Raw genomic sequence first — 22,049 nt, forward strand, 5'->3', positions numbered from 1 at the left:
CCACTCTTAGACTTGATGCTGTGTTTGTGTGTGTGTGGTTGTGTCTTTCAGTTTGTCCGACAGTGCCAGGCAGGGGGTAACATTAATGACTTGTATCTGTGGCAACACCAGTGGCATTCTCACCAATGAACACTAGCTAGAAAAAGAGCTCATTGCCATGGTCTGTTATAATTGCGAGCATGTGGGCTAAATGCAGGAATATCAATCTGTTTACACTATGGAGACTGGATTTCCTTCTTCAAAAAATAAGCAAGTTTCCAAAATCATTAAATTGTGAATCAATAAATTTTAGAGTGGCAGCTTGGTTTAAGGTTAGGTCTAGGTTGAAGTAATGGGAAGGGATAGGGAAAAGGACGAAAGTCAATATGATGGTCTGAAGTGATGTAAACAAGAATATGTGTGTTTTTTTTTTTAAGAGGAGCTGGGATGATTACAACATGAAAGAAGGGACTGTGAGATGGATGACAATGACCAAAGGTCTTCCTCTACTAGATGTATAAGCACTGTCATGCATTAGGCCACTGGCAGCTATTCTTACACTCTAGCATTCATTATCATTGGCAGGTTCGACCACTGATGTAACTAGGAAATAGATTAAACAACATTTTTTGTTTTTTTTTCATGCTTTTTTTTTTTTTTACTGTTACTCTTCTACAACACCCTCCAATCACCTCCTCCAACAGTCTGTTTTTAGCTCTAGTCAGAGTTACAAAAAAACAGCTTAGGTTACCAAAAACTGAAAAATAATGTATATTTTTTTGTTATAAAAATTTCTGCAGCATTGGAAATAAATGAAGCCTTAAAAGTTGATGCTAACTATTCCTACAGCCAGTGTATAAAAGCAGTTTTGAAGCAGACTGTGTTCCTACACCCTCTAAGAAATATTTGGACAGTACTGTTCTGCAGCAAGTAGTATATTGCTCTCATAATGGCAAGAAAAAAGCAATTAACAAAGGAAGACAGACAGACCATCATCATCCTTCAAAGTGTAGGTCTTTCCTTTAGAGAATTTGCAAAGAAAGCCAAGTTGGCAGTGATTACAGTTTCTTACACCATCAAAAAGCATTTGGAAACTGGAGGAAACTGACAGGAAGAGGTCTGGCAGACCCAAAGTCACAACAGCTCAGTCTCCAGACTTAAACCCCATCGAGCAGGTTTGGGATGAACTGGACAGGAGGGTGAAAGCAAGGCAACCTACAAGTGCAACACATTTGTGGGAACTCCTGCAATAGTGTTGGGAAGAGCTTTCTAAATATTTGTCATCCGATGTAGAGAGAATGCCATGAGTGTGTCCAGCTGTTATGCAGTTGTGTTCATTAATTTTTATGCCCCTGTGTTGGTGCTATAGTTTGATTAACCCTGACTTAGAAACAAGAATTTGACAGGATTCATGTAAAAATTGTGTTTATTTGGAAAGCTGCAGGCATTCTCAAATTTATTGGAATTAGGGAAGTTTGAAATAAATTAGAATTTTCTACAAAGCCATTTAAAAAAAGTTGTAAACCATACTGCAGTCAGCAATGCTAATCCGGCACTAATGCAAGAAGCACTCCCTACAGCTACGCCTCAATGCTCTATCATGTTGGAACATTTAATAATAAACTACGTCCTGACTTTGTTCCATTACTTCATCAGTTTGTGATTAATCTACTTTATTATCCAGGTTGAAAGCTAAGGTGATTAAACCACTGATTTGTTCCTTGGGTCCAGCATCATTCTGCATGCAATTAATAAATCAGTCTACATTGGTGTAAACACGGACCACAAGAATTACTTGGTACAAAAGGTACAGGGAGCAATTTTGTGGAGACTGATTCATAAAATATACTTCAAGCGCATGATTTATATCTTTCCTGCTTCTAAAGGTTCAACCAAGAAAAAAAATCTAATCTGCAATGAAGGTTTACGTATGAATAGAAGCTTTTGTCCATACTTGAGAATTTAAAAAAAAAATCAAAATCCCAATGTTTTCCAAATGAGTACTCCAACAAAATGCAGGCCGATAGGAGCCTTCTAGGACAAGGTACTATGTTGAAATACTGCACTGTATAAGATCATTAAGATTCATTAAGCTTTTGCTTCCCTGCACTCATATCTTGGTTGTATTTGGTTATTGTAAACAATGTTGCAGATAAATAATTTGTTTTGTTATAACTCTATTGACATGATTGTTGCAGCAGTGTGGTTACTGTTTCACTGGATTTACCAAAAACATTGACATCTGGTTATTTTAACTCTAAAGTGCTGTATATATGGAGATGTACCATTACTGTGGTATAGAAAATGCTTACTTATAATTTGAAAAACTTTTTTTTCAGATCACCCTCACACATCCCCCATTATACAGGCTAAACTCTGTCAAACCAAGCAGTAATTGGCCAGTGCAGTTGCAAGTGCCAGCAGCATCAGCTCAAAAGGCAACAGCTTTTTTTGGTCAGTTTCCCAAACATGGTCTTATGCCCAGCTCAGAAAAAAACAAAACCTTATCTTCCAAATTCTGCTGAAGATGTAGCAAAAGTGAATGATCCCCCAACACAACTGTCCAGAAACACATCAAATCACTAAAACCTTCAGGTGTCAAAGAAATCATGCACACACAAGAACTACAGCCTGCATGGTATCTGCACAGATACTGTGCAGTCATACAGTTACATTTCTGTTCAACCAAAGGCAGGAGAATATGCCTTCAAGCCTTTTTGAGGTGGTTTACAGATTACAGATAGACCCTGTAATCACACAGATTAAATTTAGCTTTCTGTGAGTGAAAGTGGCTCTTCTCAGATATCACAGTCTGACCTGTTACCAAACTGTGTTTTCTTCAGGCATTACTGAAGTCATCAGGCCTCTCCCAGTTTTCTCTATGAAGCTTGCCTCACTCTTAACATCATTTCTTTTCTGGCGTCTTCTCCTGTGATTATGCACGTGAAAGAGAAGCATGCTTTTTTACGTAGATCTATCTTGTCTGTTCCTGGCCTGTAACTGTAATCAAATCTTGGAGTCTCTAAGAGGCCATGAAGGCCACTTTACTGTATTTCTCTACCCATGACCTCTCTCTTCCATCAACCCCCACTCACAGCATCCTGTCTGGCCTCATGAGCTAATGTCATTTAGAAATTATGAATGCTGCTGACCACCAGGAAGAGGCAGATAACAGAGAGACAGTAAGAGAAGAGAGGAAAATTAAGATAGATTGGGGGATTGCTAACATAGAACAAGATGGATACTCTGTTTATAGAAATAGTGACACTGAGGACACTTGAAATGAGGAATGACGGTCAAGGAAGAGCTGGGTGTCTTTAAGTTGTTAGTGTCTTGCATGTAGAGAAAGTTTACAACAAATAAAGATGGCAAATGGAGATTGAAGTGAACAGCTGTGTTTAATCTCCTTTAAATCCATCCATTTTTTCTATTCAAGAACATTTGCTGTGTAACTGAAAGATATTTTTACTAGATTTTAATATTAATGAGCTGCGTAAAATGATAGATGCTGGTCCTAGTAATAATTTTTTATTACTCTTCTCTGCAGTTTCTTTGAGCTCTACACTGCCCTTTATTGTCTTTTAGCCCATTGTTTTAATTCAGTCCTGGCTCTTATTAATCCAGTTTCCAACAGTAGGCAGCAATTGTTATCACTTAATAGATAGATAATTAAATAAATGCACAAAATCTCTGATAGAAATCTGCAGGATATCTAGCAAATTTAGCAACTAGCTTGTGAACATAGCGGAGCATATGACGTCCCAATATTTATGAATTCTAGAAAGAAAAACTGTCTGAAAACACAATGGAGGCAACCCTGTAATTCAGACTGAAACTGATCACGTATTTGAAGCTGTACAAAATGCACAGAAACTACCATTTTGGTTCCATTTGGACCATTTTTGAAACTGCATTGGTTAAAAGCATCTGTTAGAAAACTGAGCATAAGTAACTTAAATAGGGTCTATTATTGTGGCATCTATGATTTATGATGTTTTTTGAAGGATTTAATGTGAGTAGTAAGTCACAGTGATTATAATTAAAATAATCTTATTGACTGTGAATAACTCCAGTCATCACATTTTAATGCTTAGCTGGAGTATAAAAATAAACAGGCAGATTTGAAGAGGAGCTTCCTGTTCTACATATTATTATGTTAGTTTAAAATAATTTCAAACTTTGGTAGATTTTTTTTTCCCTTGAATATAACTTTTAGGTGAAGTGTTGGGATGAAATCAAGTTTGGTGATTCTAAGTGAGTAAAGATTTTCTTAGCTTTTATCCAAGAGGGAGGTGGATCTACCACATCCCAATCTGACAACCATAACTGGGAATAGATGGGTAAATAAATAATACAGAAGGAAGAGAAATAGAAAGGAAAGGACAGACTCTTTATTAATGGATGGCCTCCACCAAAACAGATGGACTGGGGGATGGGAGGGATGGAAGAAAAGGAGGGTGGGTGAGTTTGCAGGAGTATGAATGTAGAGGGAGAAGCCTTATTCATGAATATCCACCATACACCCACATAGTGTGGCTCTCTTTAATAATGGAGGGAAGATGGACAAACAAGGGGGCAAATGAAATGTGCAGTCTAAATACAGAGAGAGAGTGACAGCCTGTCAATAGTAAAATTGGAAGAGCTGCTCTTTCTGATGCCTATACCATCTTACTCAGTTGTCCATCTATTTCTTGGCCAGTGTTTTTAAACCTTGGAGAATTTTCATTCTTTTGTTTCTGTAGGTGCAGAAATAGCCTGGCATAAAGGGGCATACTGTCAAGAGACATTCATTTTCTCCACCATCCACTTTCTGTTCTACACACACACACACATTATTCTGATTTCTATAAATCATTTAGCAACACTAATTAGTACTTTTGTTATCAGAAACTGCCTCGAGCCCCATATGTCTCTGCAGTCTTTCATTTTCTATTCTGCTCTTTCTTTCTCCCTGAGGAGATGCTTACTCATTCATTCCTTCACCACTCATGTCTCACTGGACTGGTAATGGGGATTAACTGCTAATTGATGCTTAATTGAATAATGGCTTAACATAGCATGAACATGCATACAGATGGTGGTTTACTTGTTTTTTTTCACCTTCTATCTTTTCTTGTAAAAGTTGATTATAGGCATATGGTTTTTCTCAGTGGGCTAATTTACCAACAGTTTCATGTGAATGTTTACGCTGTGGTAACGCTGTGGTGGGTTGAATGATTTATTTAAGACTTAGAAAAAAATCTCAATTATGAGAAACAATCCACCCATTATACATTTGTGAAAATAGTTTACAACCCACGTTCTTCTTCAAGTTCACTTATTGTATTATGAGAATACCTTTCCATTCAATGAGATGTTTAATCCTTCAATTTTATGTCAGTGTGGGTTTTTATAGAATAAGTGAGATAGATGAACTATTTCCTGCCATGACTTCTGTGCATGCTGTTTAAGCAAAAGCTTTCAGTAGTCTTTCACTATCCTTTCAACTTTTTCACCAGTGTCAATTAACAGATTTACCAAGTAGTTGCCTGTAATCACAAGGATCCCCACAATGTTCCTTATAACATTCAATCCCAAAGTGATCGGCTGCATTGTTGCTGCCGCTGCACCGATCAATCTGTCAATCTCATGCGCCATGTTTCCCTCACTCTTGAACAAGACCCCAAGATACTTAAACTCCACCACTTGAGGCAGGATCTTTACTCCAACCCAGAGCGGGCAAGCTATCTTTTTCCAGTTGAGAATTATGGCCTTGGATTTGAAGGCTCTCATCCCAACCGCTTCACACTCACCTGCAAACCACCCCAGTGCATGCTGAACGTCGTGGCTTGATGAAGCCAACAGGACAACATCATCTGCAAAAAGCAGAGATGGAATCCTGTGGTCCCCGACCTGGACTCCCTTCAGACTCCCTTCAAACTAGGTGCAGTCTCCCTTGGCTGCACCTAGAAATTCTGTCCGGCTTCATAAGACTCCTTTTTCAGCTTGACGGCATCCCTTACTTCCAGTGTCCACCACCGGCTCAGGGGTTGCCACCACGACAGACACCAGAGACCTTATGACCACAGCTCTGAGTGGCTGCATCGACAATGGATGTGGAGAACATGGTCCATTTGTACTCAGTGTCCTCACCCTCCCTCAGGATCTGGTCGAAGCTCTCCCAGCAGTGGAGAGCGTCTGACAGAGGGTTCGGCCAACCGTTCCAAAAAGGTCCTCACAGTACGTTTAGATCTGCCTAAAATATGCAAAAATTAGACATATAAAACTACAAACCACAAGTAAAAAACAATCATTGTGGATCAGATGGGTTTGAGCTTTACATTTTAACTAAAACCTAGTGTTTTCCCTCATTTTGACTAAAGTGCTTCTGTTGCCTAAACATGATCACATACATGAATCTAAATGTCACTACAATATAAATGGGAAAACAATTTTGGCAAAATAAAAATGACGCTAAATTTTCAGCAATTAAGTTGACCAAGATGGTAGCCACTATTTCATGTATCACTCAAGTACTAGTGGTATTTCAACAAAGATCATGAATGATAGTTCCAGTGTCCCTGTAATCTAAAATGGATCTAATTTTGGCAATGTTTTTGAGATGATAGTGGCAAAACTTGACAAGCTTAGTGACGTGATTCTTAAGGACTCAAAAATGACACCCAAGTTTCTGGTGGAGGGCTTAATAAAATGTGATAGAGTTCCCATAGCCAGTGCTATTTGTTCAGTAAGACTATGAGGGCCAATAATGAAAATTTCAGTCTTACTAAAGAAAGAAAATTAGATGACATCTACTTTTGAATATCATTCAGACACATCAGTAGCGAACTCAGTGAGCTATGGTCAGTGGGCTTAACAGGGAGGTACAGTTGTGTGTCATCAGCATAGCAATGGAAAGAGACACCATATCTGTGGATGACAACACCCACAGGAAGCATGTAAACAGAAAATAGTATCGGACCAAAAATTGACCGTTGAAGGTCACCATACTTTGTTGCAATTAAATTTCCCTCAATCCATCAATTAATAAAAACAAGACAGACATTGTTTTTGGTAAGAAGAAAGACAGAATAAAATATATTGTTGAACTTCATTACAGACCTATAAAGTCAAAAAACCCCAAAACTCAAGTTAGAAGTCTTAATTGAGGGATCACTACTGTAAAAGGCTTTTGTCTGGTCTTCCCAAAAAGACTGTTACACAACTTCACCTTATTCAGATTGAGTTATAACAAGAACCAGGAGAACAAAGCACATCACTCCTGTTCTCAAATCTTTACACTGGCTACCAGTTACCTACAGAACAGACTTTAAAGTGCTACTGCTAGTTTATAAATTTGTCAGTGATAATGAGCCAAATCACATTTCCGTAAAAAACCCTGCAGCACTGCCAATTGGTAGAACCCTTAGTCAGAACCAAACTGCGTGAAGCTGCTTTTAGAGACTGTGCTGCACACAGATCGAACCAGTTTCCTGATGAAGTTAGATGCGATGATTCAACTCAAAAACACTTTAAAATCTAAAATCTTCTTTTCCTGTAGCTTTGACTTATTAGTTTCTCTGCTGCACTGCTTGGAGAATTTCAGCTTAACTTAATTTTTATTGCTCTGCAGCTGTTTCTCTGATCTTCTTCTTTACCTTTTTCATTTGATGTATTTTGTTTCATTTCAACAATATTATTTATTTTGTGTTTATTTTGCCCTAATTAATTTTATGCTTTTTTTACCTTTATTTTTTTAGTGTTAAAGTTGTTCTTGGCCTCTGTTAAGCACTTTGTCTTACTTCTGTGTATAAAATGTGCTATTTAAATAAACTGTCTTGCTTTGACTTTAAGTTTATTATTACATCATAACTCTAAAAGACAAAAAGTGTAGGAAAATGGATTAAGCACAATTTTTCAGTGTAAGTGGGAGGAATTATGGTTATTACATTGTAGACGACCAGAAGATTTGCAAAGAGGCAGCAGCATTTACTCAGCATCTTTCCACACTACATGTACAATATAGGAACAACATAATCCAGGGTGTAGATTCCACAGAGAAACCAGCAACACTACAGAAAAGGGAGATTGACTGACGGATCATTGCTGAAGTGTAAAGAACATAACCCAATACGAGGTAGGGGTGGAAATTATCAAGGAAGTTTCAAAATAGAGCAGTTTGACAGTAGAAAATTCATCAGCTACAACCAAACATGCAATGCAAAGAGACAACTATATTCCAAAATGTAAATAAGAGAAATTATATGCAGTGCATAATACTCAGTTTTGTAACCCTCATTATAAAGATAAAGATAAATTACACACAAAAGTGGTGCATTACAACTACTACAGGAACAGTATACATAATGCCATGTATGGGTAGGCGGAAGTGAAAACAGATATCAGAAATGTCACATCACCCAACTAGTCTTATTATTGTGAAAGTCTTAACTATCCTTTGATTAATAACAACATATTATATACAATGTCTTATCATTTTGTGGTATGATAAAGCCCCTACTATAAATGTTGAGCCAGATATAGCAACAACCCTTATATATAATTTTAAGTACTTGTCTTTCATTTTGTAAAATACACATAACCCAAAGTCCTTTAGTTTGTAAAAAACATTATTTTTTGTGAATCCCTGCATTTTGTAATTCAGCTGTAGAACAACTCCAATGTTATTGTGTGTGGATGTTTTTCATCCAAAGTGTCTTGGATTTATGTTATCTAGGGACAGGAAGGTGATCCTTTGCAGACAGATGGTTTTATTTCATTCGTCTAAAAGCAGAGACAGACAGTTGGACAGACTGTTCGGTTCCTGTGAAAGAATATGATCTTGGTCTGTCTGAACTAATCATAATCACCACTTACTGTGCTCTCAGTGTGTCTCTTTTGCTTTTAATGTCCCTATATCAGAGACCTCCACACCAGAAGCAGATTGGGAGTCAGCAGGTGTGTGTTTTTGTATGTGTGAGAGAGAGAGAGAGAGAGAGAGAGAGAGAGAGAGAGAGAGAGAGAGAGAGAGAGAGAGAGAGAGAGAGAGAGAGAGAGAGAGAGAGAGAGAGAGGATGTGAATGTGGATGTGGATGGGATGGGTGGCATCACCATTGCCATGACAACCATGACTTGTGGAAAACAAAGTAATTTGTCTGGTTTCTGTGGCAACAGGTTGTACAATAGCTTCACAATAGCACCTAATACTGCTCGTATGTTATTGTATATGAAAAATTAAATGACAGATATGACGGAATGAAATTATAAAAGAAAAACATGAAGTGTTTTATCAAATCCTGCTTCATTTGGCCAATTGCTAACAATAACTACAATGCTTTATAATAACTATACAATGACATTTAATCTAAGCATCCCATGAAGTCCACATATGAATATCACAGTAAGCAGAACTATACCATAATATCATCATACCCCTGCATTTATTATTTATAATCAATTTATGTAACAAAATGCTTAAAGACAGTATCTATCAACAATGACACCATTTATAATGAAGACATTTTAGGTTGTTATGCGTTTTTCTTATTACAGCTGTATCTGATTATATTATAAACGTAATGCTTTATTTTAGGTTTAGTTAGTAGTTAATTATACTAACTAAACCTAAAATAAAGCAAATGAGTTTATTGTTGACGTTTTCATTTCCATGAAAACCCCAGAGAATATTTATTGATAACAAATATATTAAATACTTAGATTTTATTATAGTCTGTATAGCAATTTATGACACTAACTATAAGCCTAAATGATAAAGTGTTGTGGATCATTAGGGTATTTGCGGGCGACATATATAGAGATGGATAATAGTCTAACAGCCTATCAAACATTATTATGACTATCAAACGTTTCATTTTGTAATAAATGCCTAGATATAATAATTCACACGTCCTTTGCCACACACATACACAGGATGCAACTCACTCACTATGAAAGTACAGTTTTTTTCTCTGCATTGTAGCGGCTAGAGGCGCGACAGAAAACGGGATCAGAGCTGGTGGTGAAGGCGGTGCGAGAGAGAAAAGAAAGGACAGGGAGAGAGAGAGAGGGAGAGAGAGAGAGAGAGAGTCTCTGGTTTGTTAAGCCGGTAATTACTAACGTGCCGTCCCAACGAGTAGCTACAGCAGTCGCTGCTGAGAGAGCAGCCCGGTGGTGGACGATCAGGGGCTCCACCAAACCACAGGGGAGATGAGGAGATGAGAGTGCGGACGACAGATAAAGCCTTTGTGCCGCAGAGAAACCCCAGATTTTGCTGATTTCACAAACAGCTCCACCGGCATCTCGGGTGCGTGCACCCCGCGTGACTTATCTTGCGACTCCCATCTCGACAGGTTGTGGGGTGACTTGTTGATGTAGGGTGGAGCTGGACGCACGGACAGTCCGTAGAATTGCGTCTTTGTCTACATGATCTCCGTCGTCACCGGGTCGGGCCCCCAGTTACCCTCTTTAGGTATGTACAACCCGCAGTTCAAGTGGAACTCTGCAGTTTTTGTGTTGCGCACAGAGCCATGCAGCTTGCAGAAGGTACTGAGCATAGCAGGGCAGCGGCTGTTAGATGTAAAGGGTATAAATATGCTTTCTAACTGCAGGGCAGAGGGTTTCTGGCTCATAGCAGCTTTCTGTCCTTTGCACTATTCTAGTGGATGAGAAAAGCCAAGTAGTGCCCCTGTAACCGCATAAAGGTGGATTTTTTTCCTGGCTGGTGACCTCCTGCTCCGGTGGACAAATCCTCCTATCACCCGGTGTCACCTGTCCTCACCCAGACAGACAGCGACGGAGACCACCGATGCGTCCGGCAGCCCCTGATGCCCAGCAGTGCTCCGGGACTTTCCGGTCGGTGGGAGAGGCTCGAGCCACGGCCGCGCGCTAAGATGCTGCGCCAGGTGTTGCACGGGGGCCTGAGGACCTCTTTCCATTCGCTGGGCCGGTTCGTGGCGAGCCACCCGGTGTTCTTCGCCTCGGCTCCTGTGCTCATCTCCATCCTGCTAGGGGCCAGTTTCAGCCGGTACCGCGTGGAGGAGGACGTGGAGAGCCTGCTTGCCCCCAAACACAGCCTGGCCAAGATAGAGGGCAACCTGGTGGACAGCCTGTTCCCCGTGAACCGCTCCAAACATGCGCTCTACTCCGACCTGCAGACGCCGAACCGATACGGTCGCGTGATCGTCACCACTCGAAAAGGGAGCGTGCTGGACCCGGTTCACCTGGACTCCATACTTAAGGTATACACGCTCACGCTCACTTTAAAACTAAAAACATCTCATGTGAAGTCAATTAACTTAAATGGGCACAGATAAAAACAAACCACCAAATGAAGTGGAAGAAACCAAAACGCGTTTATACAATGAAAACTACAAGAACACAGATTATTAAGACACAATAATAAAAGTAACAACATGGCACCATTTCAGACAATACACTGACCGCAGGTGTAGTTGTGCAGCACAGCATTTTATCTACAAAAGTTGAGTCAGCTGCAGTGAGGAGACCTCTGTCTTCCTCAACAGATTTATGAGCCTTGGCCTCACACCTTTGGAGCAATTAATCAAATCATTTAATAAAGTTATGTGGTTGCAATTTCTACATGCTGACTAATGTACCTGAGGCAATGTGCTTCACTGTGTACCATGTCTATACATGTTTCTATGTGTACCTGTCAAATATGCTTGCTGCCATTCACTTTACATAGAGATTTATACAAAAAAAGACTGCCAGAGTTATGTTAGTGTAGACTACTGCCAGAGACAGAGACAGATTGGTGCCAAAAAGAGAGTGCTGTGAAAATCGCTGTTATATAATCTTACACTGTTACATGTCATCTGCAAGGTTCAAGATTGTTTCCTTAGTTTCCTTTTTTCTCTCCCTCCACTCGCCTGCCTTGTCTGCTCGAGACTGTGAGTTTTTACATCCAAAAAAAGCATTTCAAGATCCTTATTTAAATGGGTCTGAACTTGTTGCATGGAGGCACGTGTGGCTTTTGTGGGGAAAAAAAAGTACATACAGAAAATGAGTGTGAACTAGGGTTTACTTTTGCACTAAGAGTAATAATTGTGAGTAAAAACTGACTGCACTGTATTCTAGTCTATTAAAGCATCAATGAAAAAAAGGTAATCCCTTCTGTTCTATGATGGGCATTTACTCTATATCACTCTGTACTATTATAAATCAAAATATGCTCTTTATTCTGAAAAAGACCAAATACATACCAGGCTTTGTCAGTTTCAGAAAGCTGGTTTTTGATCTCATGTTTCTCCCTTGCACTAGCTGTGCTTTGAAATACTGTACTTTAGTCTGATATGATATTGCCACTTATTGCATTATACTTACTCACAGGAAAAGGAAAATTTATCACAAACTCCTAGACTAAGATGATGGTGAATGTTACAAACATCATTCCTGCTAAATACCAGTCTTTCAGAATTAACAATTTGAGCAATGGCTGACAATGGTATTTAGCTCCAGAGAGCTGTAAGCATATAAGCACAGGTATGTTTTCATTTATAACATGCAAAATGTTTCAATCTGGAGAAATCACAAATTTGAATATTGCTATAGATAAAAATACAAATTAAAGATGGTGTCCACATTAGCCAAATCTTAGCAGCAATACTGCTTCACTAACATTTAAAACACATTATCAAAATCTATTTACAATTCATATCTTTTAGCAGAGGAATTAATACTTTAGATAACTAATAACTGCAGACATTTATAATTCAAAAGTTTGGGGTAACCTCCTTATTGACACCTAACTTTTTTTCAGTTAACAACATTTAAGCAGTTCAAGTCCAGTAATTAACATTAAATGGTACGTTGCAGAAGTTTTGAACTGCCTCGTCTTTTCTGTAGCATTGGAAGGAAGTTAAGCCTTACAAAGTATTGCAAATACGTCCTTCAAGTATCCCAACATTTACTGAGTACTGAAAAAAAAACTATGTCTGTATGAAGGTAATGCTAGACAAGACTGTTGGATCCTCTGAAGCATTATTTGGACAATACGGCACAGCACGAAGTAGTACTGTATTTTACAATTATAATGACGAGGAAGAGACGATGAGCACAGGGAGTCAGGATAATGAGGACAAAAGTATTTGCAGACTGTGTAAGAAAAGAACAGGGCAGTTACTTCAAATGATGAACGGCAGCACAGACTCTCCAGGTGAAGATTGAAAGCAAAGAAACCTACAAGTGCAACACATTTGTGGCTACTTATACAGCTGTGCTATCTATCCCAGCAATATTTGGATTCAGCTATAGTAACAATGACGTGGTTTTTGAATGAGTCAAGTATTTGGATTAAATTTAGTTAAATGAAAAGATCCCACATTGAAACATTATAGTAAACTACATTCATTTCAGTAACAACTGGAAAATTTGGTTTGCCCCAAACATTTGATTGGTATTGTATGTCTGTAACCACAGATATAAAACAGGCTTATATTTTTCAAATATGATCAGCTGAAACACAAAACTAAAAAAGGTGAATGACACTGAAATGTCTCCACTTTGATCAGAATTTTGTTGCTGTATCAGAAAACTGGCAACCCAGAAGAATAATTTGGCACTAAATGTGGCATAAATTAAATGTTGAATTTTGTACTTACATCTCAGGATTGGATGGTGTAACGTTTAAAGCAAATCAATTTTTGATAGACATAACTACAGACAGACACACACACAGACACACACACACATACCCTCCCTTTCTGAAGTCATTGCAGTACACTGGGGGGGAGACAGCTCTGCCGAGGTTCACTGTGGCAGTGACTGGCATCAGGCCTGTTGCTTGGTAACCAGCACAGTGGATGCTGGCGCTGTTGTCCTGCCACCATAGAAACGGACACACGCTCATAGACACACGCACACTCCCACATACATTTCTAAATTTTATTCACACAAATATCTAGAGAAACAAAGTAGGTGAATGAGCAACTGACACACTGTATAGTTTATCCAGTTTTTCAAATTTGGCCACTGAAAAGCCAACTTAACAAACTTCTTTGTTGTGTGAGTGTGTTTTCTCTGCACACAGCTTCACAGGCGGATCTACCAGATGCAGGTGACGGTCCCGGCAACAGGCTCCAACAGCTTCAACTACTCCTTTTCCTACCTCTGCCTGCCTGATGACAAGAACGTCTGCATCATTGATGATATTATTCGTGCCATGGAAGAGATACAATCAGCTCGCACCTTGAACCGCTCCGTCCCAATCCTGCGGTACCCAATTACACAGCTGGCAGATGGGCGGCAGGCGTACATTGGCCACCAGCTGGGTGGCGTGCAGGGCTGGGGTCCCAGTGGTGCGGTGCGAGGGTCGGGTACAGGAGCCAGGGGCGAAGGCGTACGTTCTGCACGAGCGTTGCAGCTCACCTACTACCTCCAAGCTCGAGGCAGTCTGATGGACCGGGTGGCTAGTCAATGGGAAAAGGCCTTCTGTGCAGAGTTGCAGCATTTTGCAGCATTGCACCCTAAACTGGGACTCTATCCTACCACTTCCGCTTCTCTGAGGACAGATTTCCAGTTTTCTTCAGTGCTGGCACGCCGTCCCCTGTTGGCGAGCTTGGGTGTGTGTGGCATGCTGGCTGTCCTCTGCTGCTCTATGAGGGACTGTGTGAGGTCCAAACCCTGGTTGGGACTACTAGCTTTGCTGTCAGTCACATTGTCAGGCCTCACTGCAGCTGGGATACTTAACCTGACAGGAGCCACCTACAACTCAACATACCTGGGCATCCCTTTCGTCATGCTTGGTAGGTTTAAAACCAATATCTTGGATAGTAAAATAAAAAATACAAGATATGTTTTACCTTTTGAGTCTAAGTCTGTATGTCCATGTCTTCATCCTCCATTTGTCTGGAACTGGCCTTTCAGTAAATTTCAAGAAATTTTACCTGAACCTAGGGTTGCTGATTGCACCAAGGTCGGATAATACATAAATCACACAAAAATTAAAGACTAGCAAAGCTAACACATGACAGGTGGAAAAAACTGTGAACACTCCATCATATAGCAAGCTGCATGTGTTCACTGTCTGTTTGTTCAGTACCTGTGATGGGTTTTACAGATGCCACCCTCAGGCTTGATGCCATTTCAAAGTAGACAAATCATCATGATGACTGACAAGTTGTGGGACATTAACTTGATTTAATGAGGGGGAGGATAGCTTAACACATTCATAACACATTTTCTGACTGGTGGCAAAAACTGAAAGTTCTGAAAAATGAGTTATTCATTTAGGATTGCATAACAGTTATACATCTTAACAAGTCTTTGGCCTTTCTTTTCACAGTCACTTGACTCCCAGAGCCACCTGCTCACCCGTTCCCATTTCCCTAATTAGCTGCTCTGCATATATATGGGCCTTTTGTCCACAATGCGTCATCAGATGTGACTTTTGTTGCTGAAGACCTTGTTTTTACCAACCTGTACATAAGTTGCTCAAGTAAAATCTGGTCAGACAGGCACCTGGCAGAACATGATTTACCACCGACTGTCATGTCTGACATTTGGAGCACAGGAAGAAATACCAAGTGTGAGCTCCACTATGAGAAAGAACAGGATGGTCTAATCACTTGAGTGGCCATGGTTAGAACTTCAGACATATCACAACATGCATGACTGTTATATGTCTGCGATGAGGTGTATAACACCACCAGTTACACTGGATATTAACTGCAGATTTGATGAGAAATGTTTAAATGACAAATTTAAACATTTATAATCTGCATTGGCCTAACATTAATTCCCCATTCGCCCTGTGGGAGGGCTTTTTCTCCTTGAAAATCTGGTCTATTACCAGAGGCCTGGGAGCATGACAGCCCTGTGCAGTGTCTTAGCTTTACCTAGTATCTGCACTTGAGAATAACATTTTGTCCCCAGACTTATTCATACAGGACTGGAAATTAACTTTATCAAGCAATATTGTAAAAAAAAAAATATTCCTACTAACATTGCATTATGTTTCATTTTCAGATTTGTATGTGCCAGGGTGAAGGAATTTGACTAATCACCCCTGATGTTGAAGGCGGAGCAGTTTAAAGTGTATCAGTTTATCTCCAATACTAATTAGCAGCTTGCATGTAGAATATAAACTTTTATCAGCATTTGAGTATTCAGATAAAGAGAGAGAGATAAAATAAAAAAGAAGAGCAGGGAGAAAAAGTTCAGACACTAAATTAAAAATGAACAAATGAGGAATTGAAATACATGCCATATGTGTGAAGGCGTATGGCAGTTATCTTGAATGCTTGCATATTAATGTGCTGTATGTAAGCCCTCACACACAGTCTATACCCTAATTACTATATAATGTGGAAAGGCTGCACTTAGGCTTAAAATAACTGCAGAGAGAACAAATCAGACAGGGGAAATAGAGTCCAAGAGGGGGGTTGATGAAATGTATCAATGTGTGATAGGACCTCAGATTACAACTACAACTATGAAGCTAAACTGTTACTGAGACAGACAAGCAGGCAGGGGGGAGGCAAACAAAAAATGTAGGAGGAACAGTGAGGAGAAGAAGAAAAAAACAGAAATATGGACAAACGCTGTATGTTCAAGATGTAAGAAATGTGTGTCTGATCTAAAACATGTGACTTTTTAACTTGCAAATCTGGTACAAGGTGCAAATGGATGTTGATGGTGGAAATGGGGTAAAAATGGGTTATTCTATAACTCATTTAGACTACCTATTACAGAAGGCGTAGTTGTGGTCTTCGTAAACAATACCAAACACAATTCTTGTACAATCTTGCACAGAAAAACAGGTAAGTGCTTCTGACTTGGCAGAAGGATTATCTGTGCAAATGTGGGTTTCAGTGACTGATCAGATGTTATGAAGAAGATTGTATGACATGATCCTCAATGGGCACTGTGATTTGATGTCAGTGACAAAATGAATATGCAAAAAATATTTGGCAGATTAATTGATAATACAAATAATCATCAGTTCCTTGTCTAATGTTTACCAGTCTTCATGTTTGTGTGGGTGAATATGAAAAATAGTCATTCAAGTCTTAAGCAACAGCATAAACCAGCTGAAATCTTTTTAATGAAAGAGACATCATTAATGGTATCTTTCTGTGTTTTAGAGCCTGAATGTCTCTGTCTGTGTTCATCCATGGTTGCCCATTAGTCTGTCTCAAGCTGGTTAATGTCAAAATCCTTGAGCAAGTGATGTCCCTAGGCTCTCTTTCCTTTCATATCTGCATTCTCTGCAACATTAACCTCACCACCTCTTTTCCTGTCATTCACTAATTCCCACTCTCTCAAGCATACACAGACAAAAGATCTCAAAACTCTCAGTTGCACCCACTCCTTAAGTGTCCCTACAATATGCTTCTTCTAAGGTGTTAAGTGTTTCACCATGTAAAGTCAGTTGAGAGAGGGGACATGGGTCACTGCTGACTCAGGAATGACATGGCAATCATGAAAGAGGAAACCATTGCAAACCATTAACTGCATTCAAATTAACACATATCATGAGACTGGCCATGCACAAATACATGGATACAGCATATACAATCACATTCATGGCAAGGCATTTCTGTTTGGAAGTGTTTTGGTGATGTGAAGCGGTTAATGGAGTTTGTTTTGAGTTTCACTGGACCATCTAGTGGTTTTTTTTTTTTCTTCAATTTCTCCACAGGGGTTGTGAAAGTCACAAGAAAATTGCATTTCCTTGTCATCTGTCATTCTCATTATTTTCAGTTCAAACAGGTTTAAAGTGTGATGTTACTATTGAACCTAAACAGCAATTCCTTGTCATAGCCTTAGAATGTGACAAACATCTGTACTCCTCCAGTGTCACACTGACCTGGGAACAACCATACGCTCTATACAACCTATGATTGTACCACCAGTAAATGTACCTGTTTCACACAGTAATTGAACCCCAGGCCCTGGAGTTAAAGACATATGTTTTCTGGTCCCTCCATCCACCCCAAGAGCATCATAACACGGACTATGTCGTTCTGTATACTATGTCATCTGTCTTCCTCTTTTGTCTGTGTCATAATTAATATTAATACTGTTTGTCGTAAAAAAGCTGTTGGTACAATCAGCATATAAATTAGATTTTTACTGGAAGACAGTCTCAATAGAGTGAACAAATTCAAAATCAAGTCGGCTGAGTTATTGGGATATTGTGATTCCTCAATGAATATACTAAGGACAACACAGAGAACAATGAAAGCATTCATGGCAAAGAGCGTGCACAGCTTATTGGAGTTTATTTTAATTTTCTTTTTTTTCTTTTGGTTTGCCTGCTGCAGTGAGACGTAAACCAGTGAGTTGGGTCTGTGTGTCTGACCATTTCTATAACTTTTCATTGATCATCCCTTAATATAAAACGTAATAGTGCTGCTTTAAAGGAAGGAAACATTCACTGCTACATAAATGACCATTTAATACTACTGCAAAAATTATTAATGCCCTCTGACTGGAGAAAATGGTGAAAAGGACGTTTGATTCCCAAACACTTCCAAGGTGAAAAATCACCCAGCATGCATTGCGCCCTATACATCCCACTGCCGTGTTCATTGTAGTTCCGTTTATCGCCAGTCTCCCTTTATCGACAGACAAACTGTAATCAAGAGCATGGGATTTTCTTTTTTACAGACTCTCGCCGATCAATGTTTTAGTCATCATGGTGTCCAGTTTGTACTTCTCCTTGAGTAAAGTTTATTGGTAATATAGAACAGTCACCTTAAAGCCAAACTGTAAATTTAATGTTTCATCCACAATGTAATGTAAATCCTGCATTTCTGTTTCTGCTTCCCATCAGGACATGGGCTCTTCGGCTCTTTTGAGATGCTGTCGTCATGGAGGAGAACCCGGGAGGACCAGCATGTGAAGGAACGTGTGGCGAGTGTCTTTGAGGATGTCATGCTGCGTTTCTCTGGTTCCACCACTCTGCACCTGATGACCCTCGGCCTGGCTGCCTCACCGCTCACCAACATGGAGGCTGTCCGGCTCTTCTGCCGCACCGCCACACTAGCCATCGCCATCAGCTATTTTTACATGTTGTCCTTCTACAGTTCCTGTCTGGTGTTCACAGGATACTTAGAAACTGGGTACAGACATGGCTGCTTTTGCCGGAGAGTCCCCAAACCGGACTGCCTGGACTCTAAACCAGCCTGGTACAGATGTCTAATGTATGCCCGTTACCAGGATGAGACTCAAATAACTAACCCGCAGCATGGGGTCAGTCACAGCCATGCTCACCCACCAAATCCTAGCCTTACTCACACACATGCGCACACACACCCACACACTGCAAACAACCCAGTTGGACACAGTCATGTGGCTAACTCCACCCACACACCTTCATACCCTCATACACACTCCACAGCTAGCATGGACCCTCATCCTCAGGACTCTCACCTTTTGCTGGGGTGTGTGAGGCGTTGCTATGGAGACTGGATCACTAATACTTACGTCAAACCCTTTGTTGTTCTGCTGTACTTGATTTACATCTCCTTTGGATTGATGGGCTTCCTACAGGTGAGAAACACACACACACATCACAATGAACTGTTTTTTTCACTAGACTGTAGACACACAGTCACTGTCAAATATATAATGAGCACACAAATGCACCGTTTAATCATAACACGTATGTTTCTGTTGACAACAGGTGACCCAGGGTTCAGACCCCAGTGCATTAGTTGCCACTGACACGGCAACAGTGTTGTACACCCGTGCCCAGCAGCGTTACTTCAGTTCGTATTCTCCTGTCATTGGATTTTATATCTACGAAAGTGCCCCATACTGGAATGCCTCAGTGCAGCGGGACCTGCTGGAGTACGCCAAAGGCTTCCAGCGAATCAGTTGGTTAGAGGCTTACCTGAACTACCTGTCAGACCGCAACGAGTCTACCAGCCAACCACGAGAAAACTTCACCCGCACACTTCGCCAGTCCTTCCTTCGTGAGCAGCAATTTGCCCACTTCGCTGATGACATCATATTTGCAGAGCGTGGTCAGGGTGAGGAGCCTGATGTTGCAGCTTCCCGAATCTTCTTAATCGCCAAGACGACAGAGAACAAGCGTGAGGAGATGTCAGTTCTGCTGGATACACTGCGACGCTTGTCACTGACCTCACGAGTTCGTTTTTTGATCTTCAACCCCTCTTTTGTCTACTTGGACCGCTATGCTACCGCAGTCAGCTCCCCTCTCAGACACTCACTGCTGGCAGTGCTTTTCCTATTGGGTTTGTCCTCTCTAGCCGTGGTGGAGCCTCTGGTCTCTGTGTGGCTGGGCCTCACCCTGCTCTCTGTCCAGTTTGGAGTACTGGGCTTTATGACCTTATGGGGTGTGGAGCTAGACTGCATGTCCGTGTTGTGTCTGATCTCAGCTTTGGGACACTCAGCAGACTGCAGTGGTCCTCTCCTCTGTGGTTTTGCCTCAGGTCGAGGTGAAAGCAGGACTCGCTGGGTGAGAGTGGCGCTAGAGAGACATGGGGTTCCCTCTCTACAGACGCTCATCTGCTACAGTGTCGCCCTGGTGCCTGTTGGCTCTGTACGCTCCAACCTCACATGCACACTGTTTCGGTGCCTCACACTCACAGCAGCCTGCTCGGCCCTGCACACATTGGCATTCCTCCCCACGCTCCTGACCTTCCTGCCACCCTCCAAGAGCCGGGGCCACCGGCCTGGAGGAGGTGGGCAGAGACAGGAAGTAGAATGTGTTGAAATGAATGACAGCACCCGAGTGGTGGACCAAATCACCACTGTCTGAGCATGGGATGGTGCTTATTTTACGGCCCGTTGGTTGCCATGGTTACTGCTGTCTGGGAATTGGTTCATTGTAGCATGCACAGCTGCTTTACATGCTGCAGACAAGAATGCTGATATGTGTAAAGACAGGAAGAAAAGGAGAGTGTCATTGAAAAAACAATAAGGAAAACAGAGTCAGGTCATGACAGATTCATACAAGTGAAGGAGAATGGGAGGCTAGTAAATAGGAGGAGAGCAAAAGATGGGTTTCCATGGTTACCTGATTGTTGCTAGTGCTGTGTAGCATGTAAATCTGGATCAGCTGTGGTCAGGCCTAGATGTGACATTACCACTAAGGATGTGCCACACTTTTCACATCACCAAACTTACATGCTTATTAATCCAATCAAATTGTTTGGCTCTGGCTTTCTGTCCAACACAAATACAGCTACAATAACACGAGGCAATCATCTGTATGACATCTGTATTTCTTTTATTTCTTTTATTGTTGGACAAATAAAGTCAAATTTTAAAAATGGTTCTGAAGTAGTTTTATCTTTTTAAAATACTAACAGGTTCTTAACATGTGCCCACACATATTTGTGTATTTCACAGACAAATATGTGAAGATAAGAAAGTGTCCAAATATATACAATTAAAAACAAGACATACAATTACAAATCAAAGTCATCATATGGACATAAAGTCATCATATGGACATAGAAATTATATATTATACAGTAATTTTCATTGCACATACCCCATTTTAAAAATTGCTAGCATATTATGTACCCTAACATAGTGGTCACATCCAAAACCTTTCTCGGACCCTCAGTCCCAAGACAAATATCCCCAGAGTGTAAATCGGCCCCATGTCAGGGCTTGAATTATGTATCTACCACACATTTTGATCCCTTTGAAACTTTGATACAACTTTGATTGTAAAATATTTTTTAGGTGTCTAAAAACACCCAACAACAAATTAGTCATATCTATTCTTTCTTTAGCTTCAGTTCAAACAATAAATAAAACAGAATTATCATTATTATTATTTTTGACAGTTACTCATAGGCCACAATTCTTGTAGTAGAAATTAAAGAGTTCAGTATGTTGAATATTCAAAAACCAATGTTGGTTTTGTTTGAGATATCTGCTTCTGACATTTCTAAAAGTCCAGTTTGTTTACTGCTCCCTATACCAAACATTTTTCACTGGAACTACTTTCTATAGAAGAAATAGTCCCTGTGAAAATGCTTAACGGTGCATTCTTGAAGTGTTTTCACTCTTCACTCACGATGGTTCAACAATAACATTTCTAAACACAAGGTCAGTCTTCAGTCTTTGCCTTCTCAAGTGTGTTTACA

General features: G+C 40.3%; 1 protein-coding gene across 2 annotated transcripts; it reads left to right on the top strand.

Annotated features, from left to right (window-relative positions):
- The first annotated feature begins 10,053 nt into the window (after positions 1 to 10,053).
- On the top strand, positions 10,054 to 21,145 carry ptchd1 (patched domain containing 1). 2 transcript variants are annotated; one of them, XM_026291735.1, is made up of 5 exons: positions 10,054 to 10,426; positions 10,617 to 11,195; positions 14,006 to 14,720; positions 18,755 to 19,473; positions 19,607 to 21,145. In XM_026291735.1, the coding sequence occupies exons 2-5, from the start codon at positions 10,782 to 10,784 to the stop codon at positions 20,705 to 20,707; spliced, it is 2,949 nt and encodes a 982-aa protein (XP_026147520.1). In that variant the 5' UTR covers positions 10,054 to 10,426; positions 10,617 to 10,781; the 3' UTR covers positions 20,708 to 21,145. The 2 variants fall into 2 exon arrangements, with proteins under 2 accessions (XP_026147520.1, XP_026147519.1); XM_026291734.1 differs by having other exon boundaries at positions 10,054 to 11,195.
- The last annotated feature ends 904 nt before the right edge of the window (positions 21,146 to 22,049 follow it).

This window comes from Mastacembelus armatus, chromosome 20, assembly GCF_900324485.2.
Source record: "Mastacembelus armatus chromosome 20, fMasArm1.2, whole genome shotgun sequence".
Lineage (NCBI taxonomy): Eukaryota > Metazoa > Chordata > Actinopteri > Synbranchiformes > Mastacembelidae > Mastacembelus > Mastacembelus armatus.